This window comes from Dreissena polymorpha, chromosome 5 (assembly GCF_020536995.1).
Source record: "Dreissena polymorpha isolate Duluth1 chromosome 5, UMN_Dpol_1.0, whole genome shotgun sequence".
Lineage (NCBI taxonomy): Eukaryota > Metazoa > Mollusca > Bivalvia > Myida > Dreissenidae > Dreissena > Dreissena polymorpha.
In genome coordinates this window covers 16979392-16995229 of record NC_068359.1, presented here as the reverse complement: position 1 = coordinate 16995229, position 15838 = coordinate 16979392, and the positions used below count along the sequence as shown (strand labels likewise).

The 15838-nt window shown below is 35.6% G+C and overlaps 1 protein-coding gene across 1 annotated transcript; it reads left to right on the top strand.

The window, feature by feature from the left end:
• Nucleotides 1-206: 206 nt before the first annotated feature.
• On the top strand, nt 207-2119 carry LOC127831018 (heavy metal-binding protein HIP-like). The gene is made up of 2 exons (XM_052355992.1): nt 207-842; nt 1007-2119. The coding sequence occupies exons 1-2, from the start codon at nt 320-322 to the stop codon at nt 1417-1419; spliced, it is 936 nt and encodes a 311-aa protein (XP_052211952.1). The 5' UTR covers nt 207-319; the 3' UTR covers nt 1420-2119.
• The last annotated feature ends 13719 nt before the right edge of the window (nt 2120-15838 follow it).

Here is a 15838-nt window from a genome sequence, read left to right as displayed (position 1 = left end):
GTAATGTCAATATGTTGTTATTTAAAAAGCTATATTGGAGAACAAAAGATTAATACACTGGTAGACGGTATCACCAGGCTAATGTTTTCTGAAAACGATAATCGTTTGTTTCCGCATCCCATATCAGTGTGATATCAAAGGAGAGTGCGTGTGCAAACAAACAAACTGATAATAACTTGTAGTATTATTTGCAAATATTAGTTTATCTGGTTTAAATGGTAACTGTCAGAAGTAAATTTTGCGTATAGACGGCTATTATTTAATAATTATAAAGCATGTCAATAACTTTGTTAATTTTTTTTAGCTGTCCCTATAAACAATGGAGCCATTTGTAGATCCAGGAAAAAAATTTGAGACGAAGGAAACATATACAGGATTATCTACATCGAAACTGACGTGCATAACTTGCATTAGTAAATGGTTCCTCAGGAATCAGAATATTGTGTTTCGGTCAGTATTAACATCGTTAGTGTTTGTCATCTTTGTGCTCATAGCCATACGTAATGGTCAAGACGGACTGTCAAGAGAGGTCAGTTTTAGGCTGACTTCCCTAGAGAATACGGTTGGTGATCTTACACAGAAGTTTCTTGAGGAGAAGCATAGGGCAGACACGCTCTTTCAACAGCTGACATCACTAGAGAATACGGTTGGGTATGTTACACAGAAGTTTCTTGAGGAGAAGCACAGGGCGGACAAGCTCTTTCAACAGCTGACTTCCCTAGAGAATACGGTTGGGGATATTACACAGATGTTTCTTGAGGAGAAGCACAGAGCGGACAAGCTTTTTCAACAGCTGGAGAAGTCAAGGGTGAAAAGGCGACACAACTGTCACAAAGCACACGGTATTTTCCAATTTATTTGGCCTCATTTCTATACGGATATAATGGTAACCAATCACCTAATATTTTCTTTTCTGACCTGGTGTTTTATTTATAGACGGAACGAACATAAGTGTTACGAATCACTGAATGTATTGTCTATTTTGTGTGCTGTTTTTTATTTGCAGACCAAACGCAAACAAATGTCGCCACTAGTGTAGCATTTTCCGCCTACTTAGCGCGCGATCTCGATAACCTTGGTCCAGACCAAACCGTCATCTTCGAAAACGTGACGTTAAACGACGGCAATGCATACAATCCGTTGCTAGGCACGTTCCATGTTCCACGAGCTGGTATGTACTTCTTTACGGTAACACTGCAATCGTTCCAAAAACGTCGACAGTGGTTCACATTGGTGGCAGATCGACAGATGCAAACAGAGCTGTTGTTCTATCCGTTTGGGCACCAAATGGCCACTAATACAGCCGTCCTACGCTTGAACGAAGGCCAGATTGTGAGAGTGGCCGCATCCGAGAAAGGGGTCAGTCTGCAGAATGGCTATACATCCAAATTTTCTGGGTTCTTAATGAACGAATGCTAGTCATTCCATTTCCAGATCCATCGAACACAGAAAATGGATAATGCATGAGATGAAGAAACAAACCATTTGCAGTATGTTTGGCAACAATTGGTCAACATTTTCGTCATATTAAGATAAAACTCAGTGTAATTGTAACGACGAATGCGCTATGTAAACTTGCAAAGGTTTCTTGTTTAGAGAACGATATCAGATACAAGGCATTTTAAAATTTAGGTTACGAAAAAAAATTATGTCAGACATAAACATGACATTCGTAAAGCGCTTCGCCTAGCGCTGTGGTTGATTTTGGACTTTTACAAAATGCTACTACCTTTGGAATTGATAATTACATAGTGAAATGTTAACTAGAAGCATCAAAGGTATGTCATAATTATAACGGACATAAAGATCACACAAAAGATTGCTACAAACAAAAACATCTTCCAAAATTTGAGTAAACATAATTAAATGAAAGCGTATCGTCGAAGATATTGTGGGCCGCCCATGTTCCTACCGTTTTTCTATCCACCAATGACCATTGTTATTTACATGTATAATTTTTTGCACGTTTCATGCATGTCTGATGCTCTGATAACCACGGTGTTGCGATCCATTGAAGATTGACTACGCTGTGTGTTATGAACTCTTATGGCCTTTCTAAGGATAGTGTGTTTATATTTTGTTTATAAAAATATGGTCTTAAAATAAATATAAAGTTGAATATGCTTTTTATGATTGAGTACGAAATGTCGACTTTTGGTTCACGTATTCATGTTTATTAATTCGTCGATATAATAGAAATGCAAATACTCAAATACACTTTGTTAATTGTAAAAGCAAAGCAAGCTCCATAAATTTACATTAAGATTGGGGGAGCTTATGTTGGCAAACATAAGCGATTTGATGCTTAAACAACCAAGCTATGCAATATGGATCTTTTACCCCCATTATTGCTGCTTCTTCCTGTATGTGCGCGATGATGATCTGAAATATTTACTTCATGACGATATATTCTAAAATCTTTTTCTATAAAGAGGGAATGTAGTTGATACTTGTTCGTAGTTTTATTTTATCGTTCCTCAAAAAGTTGTAACTCTGGTGCTCTGGTATCTTCCCTACTATTGAGCAATTAAAGGGTAATTAAATTGAATGCGTTTTAATTCCCTTTTATTATTGTTTATTTGAGTTACAATGCTATGAGGTTAAATTTTATTTACACGTAAATGTATCATCAATATTGCTGGGCCAAGTGTGAGGTTGAGCGCTCTATAACCGGTTTAAACCCCCAATGCTTTGCATCGACCGTTTCAAGGCGGTGACCCCAGCTTCATTCTCATAACTGGTGTGCGTACTGACATAATCAAGCTGTTGACTTCATGATATGCATGCTGGGGCCCGATAAATCAATTACCAAGCACGCAATAACACTATGGGAAGCGTATAAAGATCTTATCTTTTAATTGATGTTCATCCACTTTAAGAAAATTCTAAAAATGATTGTACATGCATCATCAACTTAAAATTTTAAAAGAATAAAAAGCGTATGGATGTTGTCATTTTAAGAAGAAAATAATGTATGTTTGAAACCAATTGCATGTACTAGGTCCAACAAAATACGCTATTATGCTGACAATATTTACTGAAATAAGGTAATTTTAGGCTATTATACATTTTTTATAAGAGTGGGTATTGCTGCAAAAACTTGAAATAAAGCAAACATATCATGATGGTAATTTATTACCCCATATTCATCCAAATCTTCATACCATGCCAACTGTTTAATTGCTGTTTATAAAAGGCAGTAAAATAACAACAAAAAATACACAACTATCTTTGTTTTGAAACTTACTGTGTAAATACGTGAAAACAAAAATGAGCCTTATATTGTTTCATTTAGGTTGGTTGCGGGTTTTGTATAAACATATGTAACTCTGGAAATATTGTAACGCGCCACAGACCATGCATGCAAAGCAACATACCGCAAATATTGCAATATTGAAATTGCAACTGCTCAAACATTATAATATGGAAAAATAAGGTTGAAGGCATGTGGCTAGATTTTGTGTGCTTGGGAAGCAGTATTGTCCGAATTTCTCCCTTTGTCAGATTATACGTATTGACCCTAGCGGTTGAGTGCACAAGCTCAGAGACTGTAAGAAAAGACAATATGTGTGTATATACTACAGTGTACATAGACGGTGGAGGACTACACGATACTGGTGGTTGGGAACAATAACCTTTTGTTCAACTATATGGATCTGGTAGAGATTCGTCTACATAGGCGGTGAAGATATACAATAACAACATGGCCGCAAAAAACAGTTATGGTGGGCGTCAAATAAATCACTTCCAATAGCCTAAAATAACTACTTATTACATAATTAACAGATCAGGAAAACACTCATATTTGCTTTGTAATGTGTTTAAAAAAGAACATCCACTGACAACGGTGTACAGATTATGAACTTTAACTCACGAAGAACTTTTCGCGCTCGATTTGCGCGCTCGATCTGCGCAGTGAAATACCATATCCGGTTACTTTGTCTATTTCCGAGAATGATCGTGAATATTTGTGTCTTTTTCATTTTTTTTACGAATGTATTGTTGTTAACGAAAAATAAAATTACAATATTTTAAAATATGTTTATAAATACCAAATATTAAAAAAATGTCTCAGAAAAAAATCTGCTTACAGTCTCTGTAAACACTCGTATCTTCTTTTCGGCCTAGACCGTCAAGTGAGGAACTTATTCTCGCATGAATATATAAACAATAAAAACTATGTCGTAGCCAATGCTAAGCAATTTTGCTTCAATAATATTTTTTTACACTTTTTATGACACTGTCATGTTATATAGTGATGTTCTGTATTTACAAGGCGGGTTATTGAGATCTGCGAAGAACTACATTTATTGCGCATGTAAAATCGGAGTTTTGGGAATTTGGGTTTTGGCAGCCAGACAATTCGGATAGGCTCAGAAATTGGTATCATTACTATGATATTTTCTTTTGCGACGCATGTTGGTTGGTTTTAGAGACCTCTTGGTTATGAATAGAGTTTTTTATTGAACGCATACATTATTTCAGATCTAACAGTAATGTTGTCGCTTTTTGCATGCAAAACAATAAATAATATACACACATGTACATGGATGGTAAACAGTGCTGGTCTGGGAAAATCATTATTTAAATTTCTCAAACATTATGCTATAAAAATTAATATTAGGGTTACGGGCGGACTACGTGCGGAAAAGAAGTTTTCATCAAGAGTAAGTGAACTGTTGTTCAATATTGCCCACACTCTGATTTCTTGTCTCCTATTTGTATAATCGCACAATCAAAATAGCAGAAAATTGGCATCATATTAATCCCCTGTGTCCCATAACCGTCGAAGAAACTAAAACTTTTGTGATAAGTCGCCCTTTAGACAGATCTTAAAACTTTAGTTGGATTGTTACACAATATATGTTGTCATGGGATTCGGTTGATGGAACAACACGCAATGTACCACACGATATTTAAAGGCGAAAGCATGATTTACGTCCGTAAAAGAGTACATAAGACGAATTATCAAGTTAAATGCAATTGTATTTTGATAATAAACAAAAAGTTTTGACACATTATTCTCTTATGATGAATGGGTACAATAATATTGTGTAACATACTCCCAAAATAGGAATCTTTTTTCAAATAAACGACATTATGATAAATGACATATTTAACGGCCACCGGAAAAACTTTGCGAAACCGAAATTTCGCAAACTTAAGTACCCTTTTTCTTAAACATTTGCTACTTTGAGACATAGTATGCGATAAAAGTCTTATCGTTGATTAATAATTGGTTATTTTCACTCAAAAAACGCGTTTTCTTCACTATGAAATTTATAAGCAAAGTTGGGGTTCCCATGGGATTTTTGCATTTTCCCATGGGATTTTTGATTTTCCCATGGGATTTTTTCTCCCATGGGATTTTTTTTCTCCCATAATTTGCAAATGGGAGAAAAATCCCATGGGATTTTGAACATTTTAAAAAACGTGTTTTATTTGCGTTTGCAAGTATTTTAACGTTATTTAAGGACTGTATATTGGTTTTATGCCAATTATATATAAAAATATTTAGTAATAAAAAAATCCCATTTTAAAATGGGAGAAAAAAATCCCATGGGATTTTTTTCTTATTTTGGGAGATTTATTCATGAAACTTTCAGAAACATCATATTTTATGAAATGATGAACAACTACGATATTTTAATGCGTTTAGTCGTGTTTAAAAAAAAATAAAAAATCCCATGGGATTTTTAAATCCCATGGGATTTTTAAATCCCATGGGATTTTAAATCCCATGGGATTTTTTCTCCCATGGATTTTTTTTCTCCCATGGGATTTTTCAGTTTCGTAAGCCGAATAAGTTTCTTAATGCGAAAAACAACAATAAAGGAAATAATAATTATAATTTTGAATAATAAATTGAATAATATAAATAACATGAATATTTTTAAAATGAGTTACAATTAAAGGTTTATGCTAGTAGAACTTATCATTTCTTGTTCGAGCAGATGGTTGAGTCCAATTGGTGAGTATGCCAGCTTAGAACCAGTATAAATGCATCGCAGACAGACAACGCTGTCATACTGTACACACCGCTGAGTAACAATCTTTATTGCATTTCATTTTGCAACAGAAAATGAACTCCGTAGTATAATTGATCTTATATATGCCCTCTGCTTTTGAAAGCGTGCAACACATTAACATAACAATAAGTCCATGCCAAAAACTATGTGCAAATTCCATTCAAAGCTATATACACATTATAAAGGTCAGATGACCCGCGTCATGCGAAAATGGGTCTTATGTCATATGCGGCCGAAGTTGGTCCATCCTAGCTTGTCCAACCGCGCAGTCTGGTCAGGTACTACGCTGACTGATATATAAAGTCAAGCCATGATTCGTGGTCTCATATCCAAACTCGGTAGCTCCTGTGCGAAACTTTCACCGGAAACGACGGCACCGAGACGGGGCGCTCGAACTTTGCGGATGCGCGTTATATGTTATATATAATAGCGCGATGTGTTTTTTCTTGCCTCAAATTAGTAAGCCCAATCAGCGTTTTATTGTGTTCTTTGCTTCTACTATTAACAAGAACTTCAACTGATACGAACATGAATTTTATTTTAATATGTTTATTTAATGCTCGGAAAACTCATTGTATATTTAGACTACTACTTATAAAACAAAGTCGGGTTTTCAACATCTGTTTTCGGCATAAAAATTGTTATTCCAAACCAGATTTTACGCACTTTACTGTACAAAATACCGTTAGGGCCACCGTGGTTACTCATTAAAATCCAGAGGGCGAGAATGCGTGAACGCGAAAGTACGATGACGACAGTGCGACAATACGATGGCGACAATGCGTTCGTACGATTGCGAAAACGCGCTAGTACGATGACGACAATGCGACAGTGCGACAATACAATGGCGGCAGTGCGATAGTACGGGGGGCGACAATGCGATAGTCATATCGTACTGTCGCCGTGGTATCATCGCAATGTCGCCATCGTTCTATCGCATTGTCGCCATCGTATTGTCGCACTGTCGCCATCGCATTTTCGAATTGCCGCCATCATACTATCGCGTTATCGCATTGGCACCATCGTACTATCGCACTGTCGGCTATCGCCATCGTATTGTCGCACTGTCGTCATCGTATTTTCGCACTGTCGTCATCGTATTATCGCACTATCGAACTGTAGTATTGTCGCCATCGTACTATCTCACTGTCGCCATCGTATTGTCGCACTGTCGTCATCGCACTGTCTGATTGTCGTCATCGTATTATCGCGTTCTCGCATTGTCGCCATCGTACTATCGCATTGTCGCCATCGTATTGTCACCCTGTCATCATCGTATTGTCACATTGTCGCCATCGTACTATCGCGTTCTCGCGTTCTCGCCCTCTGGATTTTAATGTGTAACCACGATGGCACTAACGGTATTCCGTAATACTGCTAAAGCACAGTATGATTAGGTCACTCCCAATGCTCAAATCTCTATGTCTATTTTAGTAACAACACATGTCTATGGAAGGATATTTAGGTAAAAGTTACATCATTCGTGGTGAATATTTACATTATGACTGATGCTTATTCTAATTTGCTTTATGACAATTCCAACATGCTTGTTGTCTATTCGTTTATACTTGATGATTGCTGCAACATTACATCATTCATGAATAATATTTACATTATGCGTGATGTTTATTCTAACATGCTTCATGACAGTTCCAACATGCTTGTTCTCTATCGGTTATACTTGATGATTGTTTCAACATGCTTGGTGACTATCCAATGTTTGTGTGTTCATTATTCCTGAAACCAGTCATAATCGGTTTTGCCACTAAGCGTCATTAACAACGGCAGTTAGCAACAGGCAGTAAGCAGAATGCAAGTTACTAAATTATGACATCAGGTGGCGCGCGTTTATTTTCCGTATGTTGAATAAATTACTTTTCGGAAAAAAAGCGAAAACATCCGAATCATTTTGACTAGTAAACTGAATAAGCTGAATTAGTTCCCTTCGTTATATAATCTCCATTAAACTAAATACGTTCATTATTGCCATGAAGACCAGTACGTTTACACAATGAATTGACTGCCGTGAATGTTTTTGATATTTGTAAGATGCAATTGGCACTCAAGAAATTATACATGTATTTTATTCAGAACATAACGGGGCTGATGTGTTGGAATTGTGGCCCTTCCCTAGTCCAAATAATTACAGTAGACGTAATCTACCGATGTGCATTGCATATCGACCTCATATTTATAAAGTAGCCCAAACCCCCATTGCCACAGACCTGTGCGTGAAACTTTCCGATTTCTCTAGTCTATTTACCATGCTATAATTACAATTTCTATAAACACATATTTATCATTTTATGACTATATAATGTCTGTGGTATACAGAGAAACCTGAAAGTTACAAGTACTCGTGTCTAGTACTGTACAACTATTGTACTCCTCGTTGAGAAAACAACTACTTCATCTACATGTATTAAAATATCATAAAACATAATTTTCAATCAAGTTGGAAAAAATCAATAAATAAATGTCATATAAACAGGTTTGTCATGAACGTTGACGTCGCTCTTGGTTACCAGAAAAATTCCCACGCACGGATTTCAACCGTCATTGTTTACAATCAATTAAGTGCATAAGTACTTGAATTTGTATTGTGTTTTTTAAAAGTGTCCAGCTACAGGTGGTTAGCGTGTGGCTATAATACTAGTTAGTGAAAACATATTTTGGAATGATAAGTAATCATATTATAACGAAAAATCAACTTTTCTTAAAAAAAATAAGTTAAATATATATTCAACAAGGTATCCAACTCGAAATCATCCGAAAACGGGATGCATCGTTTTAAACAGCCATTACTTCATCAATTTTGCGATTTTCACGATCTTGGTCTTATTCAACGCAGAAATAAATTTCCTTTCTGGAAATGTATATGTCATGCAATATTTTTACAAATACTGGGTCAACTTTTAAAAAATAACACGATACACAACTCGCGTGACCCAGCTGTGATCGATCAGACAGTATTCATGACTGAAATCTTCACGGGGAAATGGGCATTTTCCCTGCAAAGTTCACGAACCTCGATACCATTATTCAATAAAACGTATGAAAAAAACATTCTTACCGTGCTTGCCGTAGAATTATGCATCAAAACTAACTGTCCAGCGCATTTTCAAACCTTTGTTTACATACATTTCAACGAACTGACATTTTAAACACAAGAGTGATTTCATTGCTCCAATGCGGAGTTGTGTCTTTACAACTGGAGATTTCATTCATAAATACGGTCTGATCGATAACAACTGGGTCAAGCGAATTATGTATAGCTTTATTTCTTAAAATTTGACCCAGCATGTGTAGAAATATAACAATATATATACATTTCCTAAAAGGAAATTCATTTCTGCGTTGAATAAGACCGGGTCATGAAAATCGCTGCACAATTAATTTAGTAATGGCTGCTCAAAACGATGCACCCCGTTTTCGGATGATTTCGAGTTGGATACCTTGTTATATATAAAACGGTAGTGATTTTTTTTTATATAGAACATTTGATTTTTCGTTTTAATATGATTATTTATCATTCAAAAAGATGTTTTCACTAATTATTATCATAGCCACACGCTAACCAACTGTGTGTCCAGCACGTGTGCCGGGAGAACAGGGCTTAATGTATTTTTTGTTAAGCTCTATAATATTTATATCCAATCTGTATGAAAAAATGTCGGTGAACATTATTCCGGTGTTAATTTTTGAAAATATTGAGGCATTCGTTAATTATGGATCTAAAACGGAACATTAATCCGCAAAAAAAACACCGGGCATATTGCATATTAGATCGGACACATGAAATTATTTCGAAAGAAAGCAATTAGAGTTTTAAATTCTACATGAGTAAGTCTCGCTGTGCACGATTACGCTCTTACTGCTCGTATATATTTGACTCTTGGCAAATACCTAGTGTTTTATTTGCTTAATCTAAATTGTGTCATGCATCTATATGTACTTAAAGCAGCATGACCAACAGCTCTTTCATATGTGAAAGAGATTGACACGAAATACCTACCCATCTATAATAAAGTTTATATGCGCACTTCAATATTATAGTTTTAAAGCATTTTATGTGGTGCAATATAAAAGTACTCTAGTAAATTTGAAATTATGTAATCGATTTCCTCTCAACATACATGCAAAGTTCCAGATAACTTTTTAAGCAAAATCTTGGTTTACACTCTATAATAATCCAGCCTTAAAGTCTATTATTAATTCTTTTTTTTTCAGGTAAATATAATTTTTGGCACATCCGCATTTAGGTTTATAGTCTAAGAAGAGCTAATGACAATTGCCGGGTTACAGCAGACTTTTTGCGATAAAAGGACCAGATAATGGAAACGTTCGGCTTTTCGACTGTTGTAAAGATGGTCTGTTATTCATAATAACGTTAAAGTGCTGTTGATTTCATAATTGTAATGAGGGCCTAGACGAGTGGGAACTCATTGATAAAATGTTTACATTATATGCATTATTATTGAGTTTTACGCATGATCACACATTTTGAATTCTTATTTATTTTTCCAATGTGTAACCGTACGCACAGAATTTAAGTCTACTTTTTTACTAAATTTAATTCAATTTTTTACGACTTTAAGCGTCTTATCTGGAGCTCTGCATACATGCATTAGTAGCATATATTGAAATATATCCATAGACTTTCTTTGGTTATTGAAGGTAAATTACTGTACAAAAATTATGGTTAGTCATTAACCAAAAAAAGTTAAGTCTACAAACACGCGGTTAATTTCGGTTCAGTAGCAAATATCTTACAAAGGTGCGCAACTTCTCCTATAACATAAAATTTCCGTTATACGCCGTAAATTTCCGTGGTCCTCCGTAGCATTTCGGAATGACTGTCAATTGACATCATTGTATCATGCATGATAGTATGTTGCTTTGTGCTTGGGTGAAACTCACATCTTACCATCGCGTTAATTTATTAAACGCATTAATATTTGATTTCATTATGCACTGCGCCTATTGCACAAGTCTCTCTGCACAAACCAACATACACATATGCAGCATGCAATTAACGAACAAGAATGTTGCATCTGTACACATGCATGATACCATTAAGCAGAATGTAAATAGACATTGGACATCAGGCAAGATGTAAGTGTCATCAAGCATGAAAAGGTGTCTACATACTAATTGAAAGTACCATCAAGAATCATGACACAGTCACAAAGAAGGATGTAATTTTTACCTAAATACCCTTCCATATTTGACGGCACTGTGTGTTTGCTTAATTTCACTGAAGAACGTCTACTGGTAAATCTTACAAAAAAAGTGATAAATAAGACAGAGTAGCAATTTTTTTGGCGTTGCTGTTTAACGTCAAATTTGGCCTTTCAACGAACTTCTTAAAAGCCCATTGAATTTTAATGAAGAAGTTTCCCGCTTGTAGGTCCGAATGAATTAAATCAAATTTTGCAATTGGCAATTTGATAGAAATCCCCATAAAACATTGCACATAGCTTTCTGAAATAAACAGGCCACATTGAACGCATTCACGATATCCAACAGCTCTCTTTGCAAAGACCTATCTAGTGTTTCTTGGCCGTGTAAGATCTATAATTAGAACATCGTCACCTAAACATCTACTAATAGAAGAGCATATTTTGAGGAAACAAATTCAATAAGAGTATAAAAACGTCCACGATCAATAATGTGTAGTTTGTTAAAGATATCACGGCAGTAAAAACATAGCACTTTAAAGAGACCACAATCTGGTACATTTGGTCAATTTTTGCGTCCGTGGCGGACAATACATTTTTAAAAAGAAAGCGTACAAAAAAGCAAACACAAAGTTCTTCGTAAGCTTGTTTAATCTTAAAAACACATAATCGACAGTCATTCCAGTCAAATACAATACTAACAGTCAGCACTCTAGAGATCAAAATTGCGGATATAAATATTTAATTCAGGGATATCAAGTGTATCAAGTTCGAATTCCGGAAAAAATAGCCGGTAGTCTGGGGCATTAGGTCCCTTACAGGGATAAAAGGTAAATCCCCGCCCGAGCCGTAGCTAACTGATTTATTGTAGTCTTTCTAGTTGCAATTTCTGGTGAGTACAATGCGGAATATTACGGATATTTGCAACATGTCGAAGATTTTCGGAAAGTAGCGAAGAGGTTTTCGTCAGTTAATATTCATGTCCGTGCCGGCCGCTAACTTATCAGAATCAATAAAAAAGAACCAGGAAAAATCGGTACCGATCGCAAATTTCCGGAATTCCGATAAAGCTTCAACATAATTTGTTCTCAAATGATCGCGTACTCGAACGAATCTGTCCCTACGCCTCCAACTCCCTTTAAATCTCATCGGACGTACATTGATCTAAAAATCTATCCTTGACGACTCAAATCATATTTCCTGAATAGTTTGGCCTATTGACGTCCCTGTAATTATAACAATGGTCTTTTGGATAAACACCGCTAAGTTGTTGCAATATAATAACCGTTTAAAATAGTTACCGGTTTTCATTAATAAATGATTAAGTCATATTCGAGATTTCAGCGATTGCCAATATTTTTGCTTTTGTTTCTCATAAGCATATGGTGCTTGGTATCTGCTATTGACTCCTATGTAGATTGCAAATATTACATAACCCTTACAGCGGCCGAGCGCAGATATCTGCATTTGGCCGCTAAAAAGAAAAATCTTTGCGCATTAATTTAATTTCAAATCTCATTATCATAATCAAAATCATCATCATCGTCGTCGTCGTCACTACTACCACCACCACCATCATCATCATCATCATCATCTCTTCTTCTTCTCTTCTTCTTTCTCCTCCTCCTCCCCTCAACATCATTAACAACAACAGCAACACCAACTTAACATCATCATCAAACAACAATAAACATCGGTAGCATACAATGTGCTTCATCAACCATACATAATTATATGCGTTTTAAAACACCATAATAGAACAGCATGAATGAAGCTGTCTATTACTCTTTTATATTTCCTATACCAACATTTTTTTTCGTTAATTGAAGGACTAGTTGAAATCTTCTATAAAAGCCCTCCCACCCCCCCCCCCAAAAAAAAAAATAAAAAAAAATAAAAAATAATAATAATAACCCTAGCAAGCAACAATAAACAAATGTTAGTTAGTATACACTGTGCTTTAGCAACCATGCATAATGAATGTTTATGACTTCGGACCGTTGTGATCAAATTTAAAAAGCAAGATGGTATGTATGCGGCACACAACACATAGATAATTATAGTTTTATACCTTAAACGTAGTTCATCAAAATAAAGATAAGTTATTATCTATGTAATACTTAAATTAGGTTTATAATGTATGCATATTTGTCTAAAACTTGTGAAATGTGATTCGTAAGCCGACGACAACATTATCATTCGGACCCTTCTCCCCACCTAACAATCGAGATTAAACACCTGTGGAGATCCCGATCTTATCAATGAATAAACCGGTTCAATGATGTCAAGTCAAATAAAACATACTATTACTATCCAAATAAATATCTATCAAAAAATGTAAATTGATATACCTACTTAACTAAAACTAAACTTAAACGATTAGCAAGAAAAATATATAAAGAAGAAGCAGGCAAAGTAGACAAATTAATTGTAACATATGTTTTCTCAGTCTCCCACTGTTGAACAATATAAATAGTATTTATCGCCACCCCAAAAGGGATCTTTATCACACGTTTGGCTCAACTAATATATAATTGTGACAGGACAAACTGTCAACAAATACCTTGTTAATGTTTTATACATAACTCCAATCAAAGGTCAACTTCCAAGGAAACTGCGGCATGTTAAAACTGTTGATTATGACAAAATGTTGTTTAGTACAAATCAGTACAATAGCGTCTGTTATGTGGCCTATACTAATCCAGTTAAATAAAACTTTAATCGCAGAAAAGTTTAGATTCTTTACACCTTTAAAGGGGCCTTTTCACAGATTTTGGCATTTTTTTAACTTATTCATTAAATGCTTTATATTGATAAATGTAAACATTGGATCATAAAAGCTCCAGTAAAAAATCAAGAAAAAAAAAAAAAAAAGGAAATGTACATTGCCCGGAGCAGGGTTCGAACCAGTGACCCTGGAGTCCTGGCAGAGTCCTGTAGTATAAACGCTTATGCCTACTGAGCTATTCCGCCGAGTACACATTCTCGACGTATTTTATACCTTATATAAGCAATCTTCGTAGTTTCACACAAATTTAACGACAAAAAACAGAACTCTCCAAATTATTCAATCGTTTCGCGTTGCAACGCTTTATAATTTTTAGGTTTTAAAATCGTCAAAAGATGCATATAATGGCTATATTAGAGCATGGTAAATGTCCAGTATTACTGTTTCCTCACAAATATCATAACTAAAACGAAAACTTACGAATCTGAAACAACTTTTTCAATTTTGTCAATTTACCAAAGCGTGAAAAGATCCCTTTAAGAAAATATATATAACAGTTCTTTCCTGTTTTAACAAAATGATACATTTAAAAATAAATTATGAAGCATCGCTAGCAATATTAGAAAGAGAAGTAGAAGGAGAAATATTATCAATAGTAGCAGTAGCAGCAGCAGCAGCAGTAGCAGCAGCAGCAGTAGCAGTAGCAGAATCAGTAGCAGTAGCAGTAGCAGTAGCAGTAGGCAGTAGCAGTAGCACTAGCAGTAGAAGTAGCAGTATCAGTAGCCGTATCAGTATCTGTAACAGTAGCAGCAGCAAACAGCAGCAGAGCAGCAGCAGCACAGTAGCAGTAGCACTATCAGAAGCAACAGCAGCAGCGGCAGTGGCAGGCGGCAGTGGCAGTGGCAGTAGCAGTGGCAGTAGCAGTAGCACTATCAGTAGCAGGCAGCAGCAGCAGCAGCACTGGCAGCGGCAGTGGCAGCGGCAGTGGCAGTGGCCGCGGCAGTGGCAGCGGCAGTGGCAGCGGCAGTGGCAGTGGCAGCGGCAGCGGCAGCAGTAGCAGTAGCAGTAGCAGTAAGAGTAGCCGAAGCAGTAGCAGTAGCGGCTTTTTGCTTTTTTGTTTTAGAAGTGTTTGTCGTATAAGAAGAACGCAAGGAAGACAAATTAATTGTAACATGTGTTATCTTAGTCTCCGTTGTAGTAGTATTTGTTGTATCTACACAGCCATTTTTCAGTCACCTGAGAGACATGTTTGATAAGAGATTTAATGGTGGACCAATACATCGTGTATTTATATCAGTGTACCACTGGGACACCACATGGGGCGAGGATTAACAGATAAACTAGGCCTTCAATTAATTATGCGCCCTAGAGGCAAACAATACTATAACTTACTGATAATTTTAGGATTGGGATGTGTTTGTATCTATTTGAAATTAGCTAGCTTAATTCAAAAACTAATATAGCCTCAATATTATCACAAGAAATCATCACATATTCATTGTGCAATATTATAATCATATCACCATCACAATATGCCAGAGCGTTAGCGTTAGTATTTATTGTGCATACATATCCTACAGCAACATTTACAAAACTTATTTACAAACCAACCGCTCAAGCTTTAATTAAGATTGATTTCAATTTATATTAGACATACATTAAAGATCACTGTCAATTAATTAAAAAATAGCTTGATGCTTCGTACTCAGCGATTTAAATAAAAGAAACGTTGCGTACACAATAATTGGGGTTAATAAAAAAAGTCTGCAATTAAAATAATCAAATTTAAATAATACTAGATTTAGTTTCAAATTGTCGCTCAAAAAATGTATCAGTTATATCAGTTACTAGGGAATCGATTTGTTTAATCTCCGCAATCCAATAATTAATTATGGTGTTGT

Coding starts and splice junctions, on each gene's coding strand:
- LOC127831018 (XM_052355992.1), top strand. CDS start 320: ATGGAGCCATTTGTAGATCCAGGAAAAAAATTTGAGACGAAGGAAACA. Junction 843..1,006: donor CAACTGTCACAAAGCACACG/GTATTTTCCAAT, acceptor TTTTATTTGCAG/ACCAAACGCAAACAAATGTC.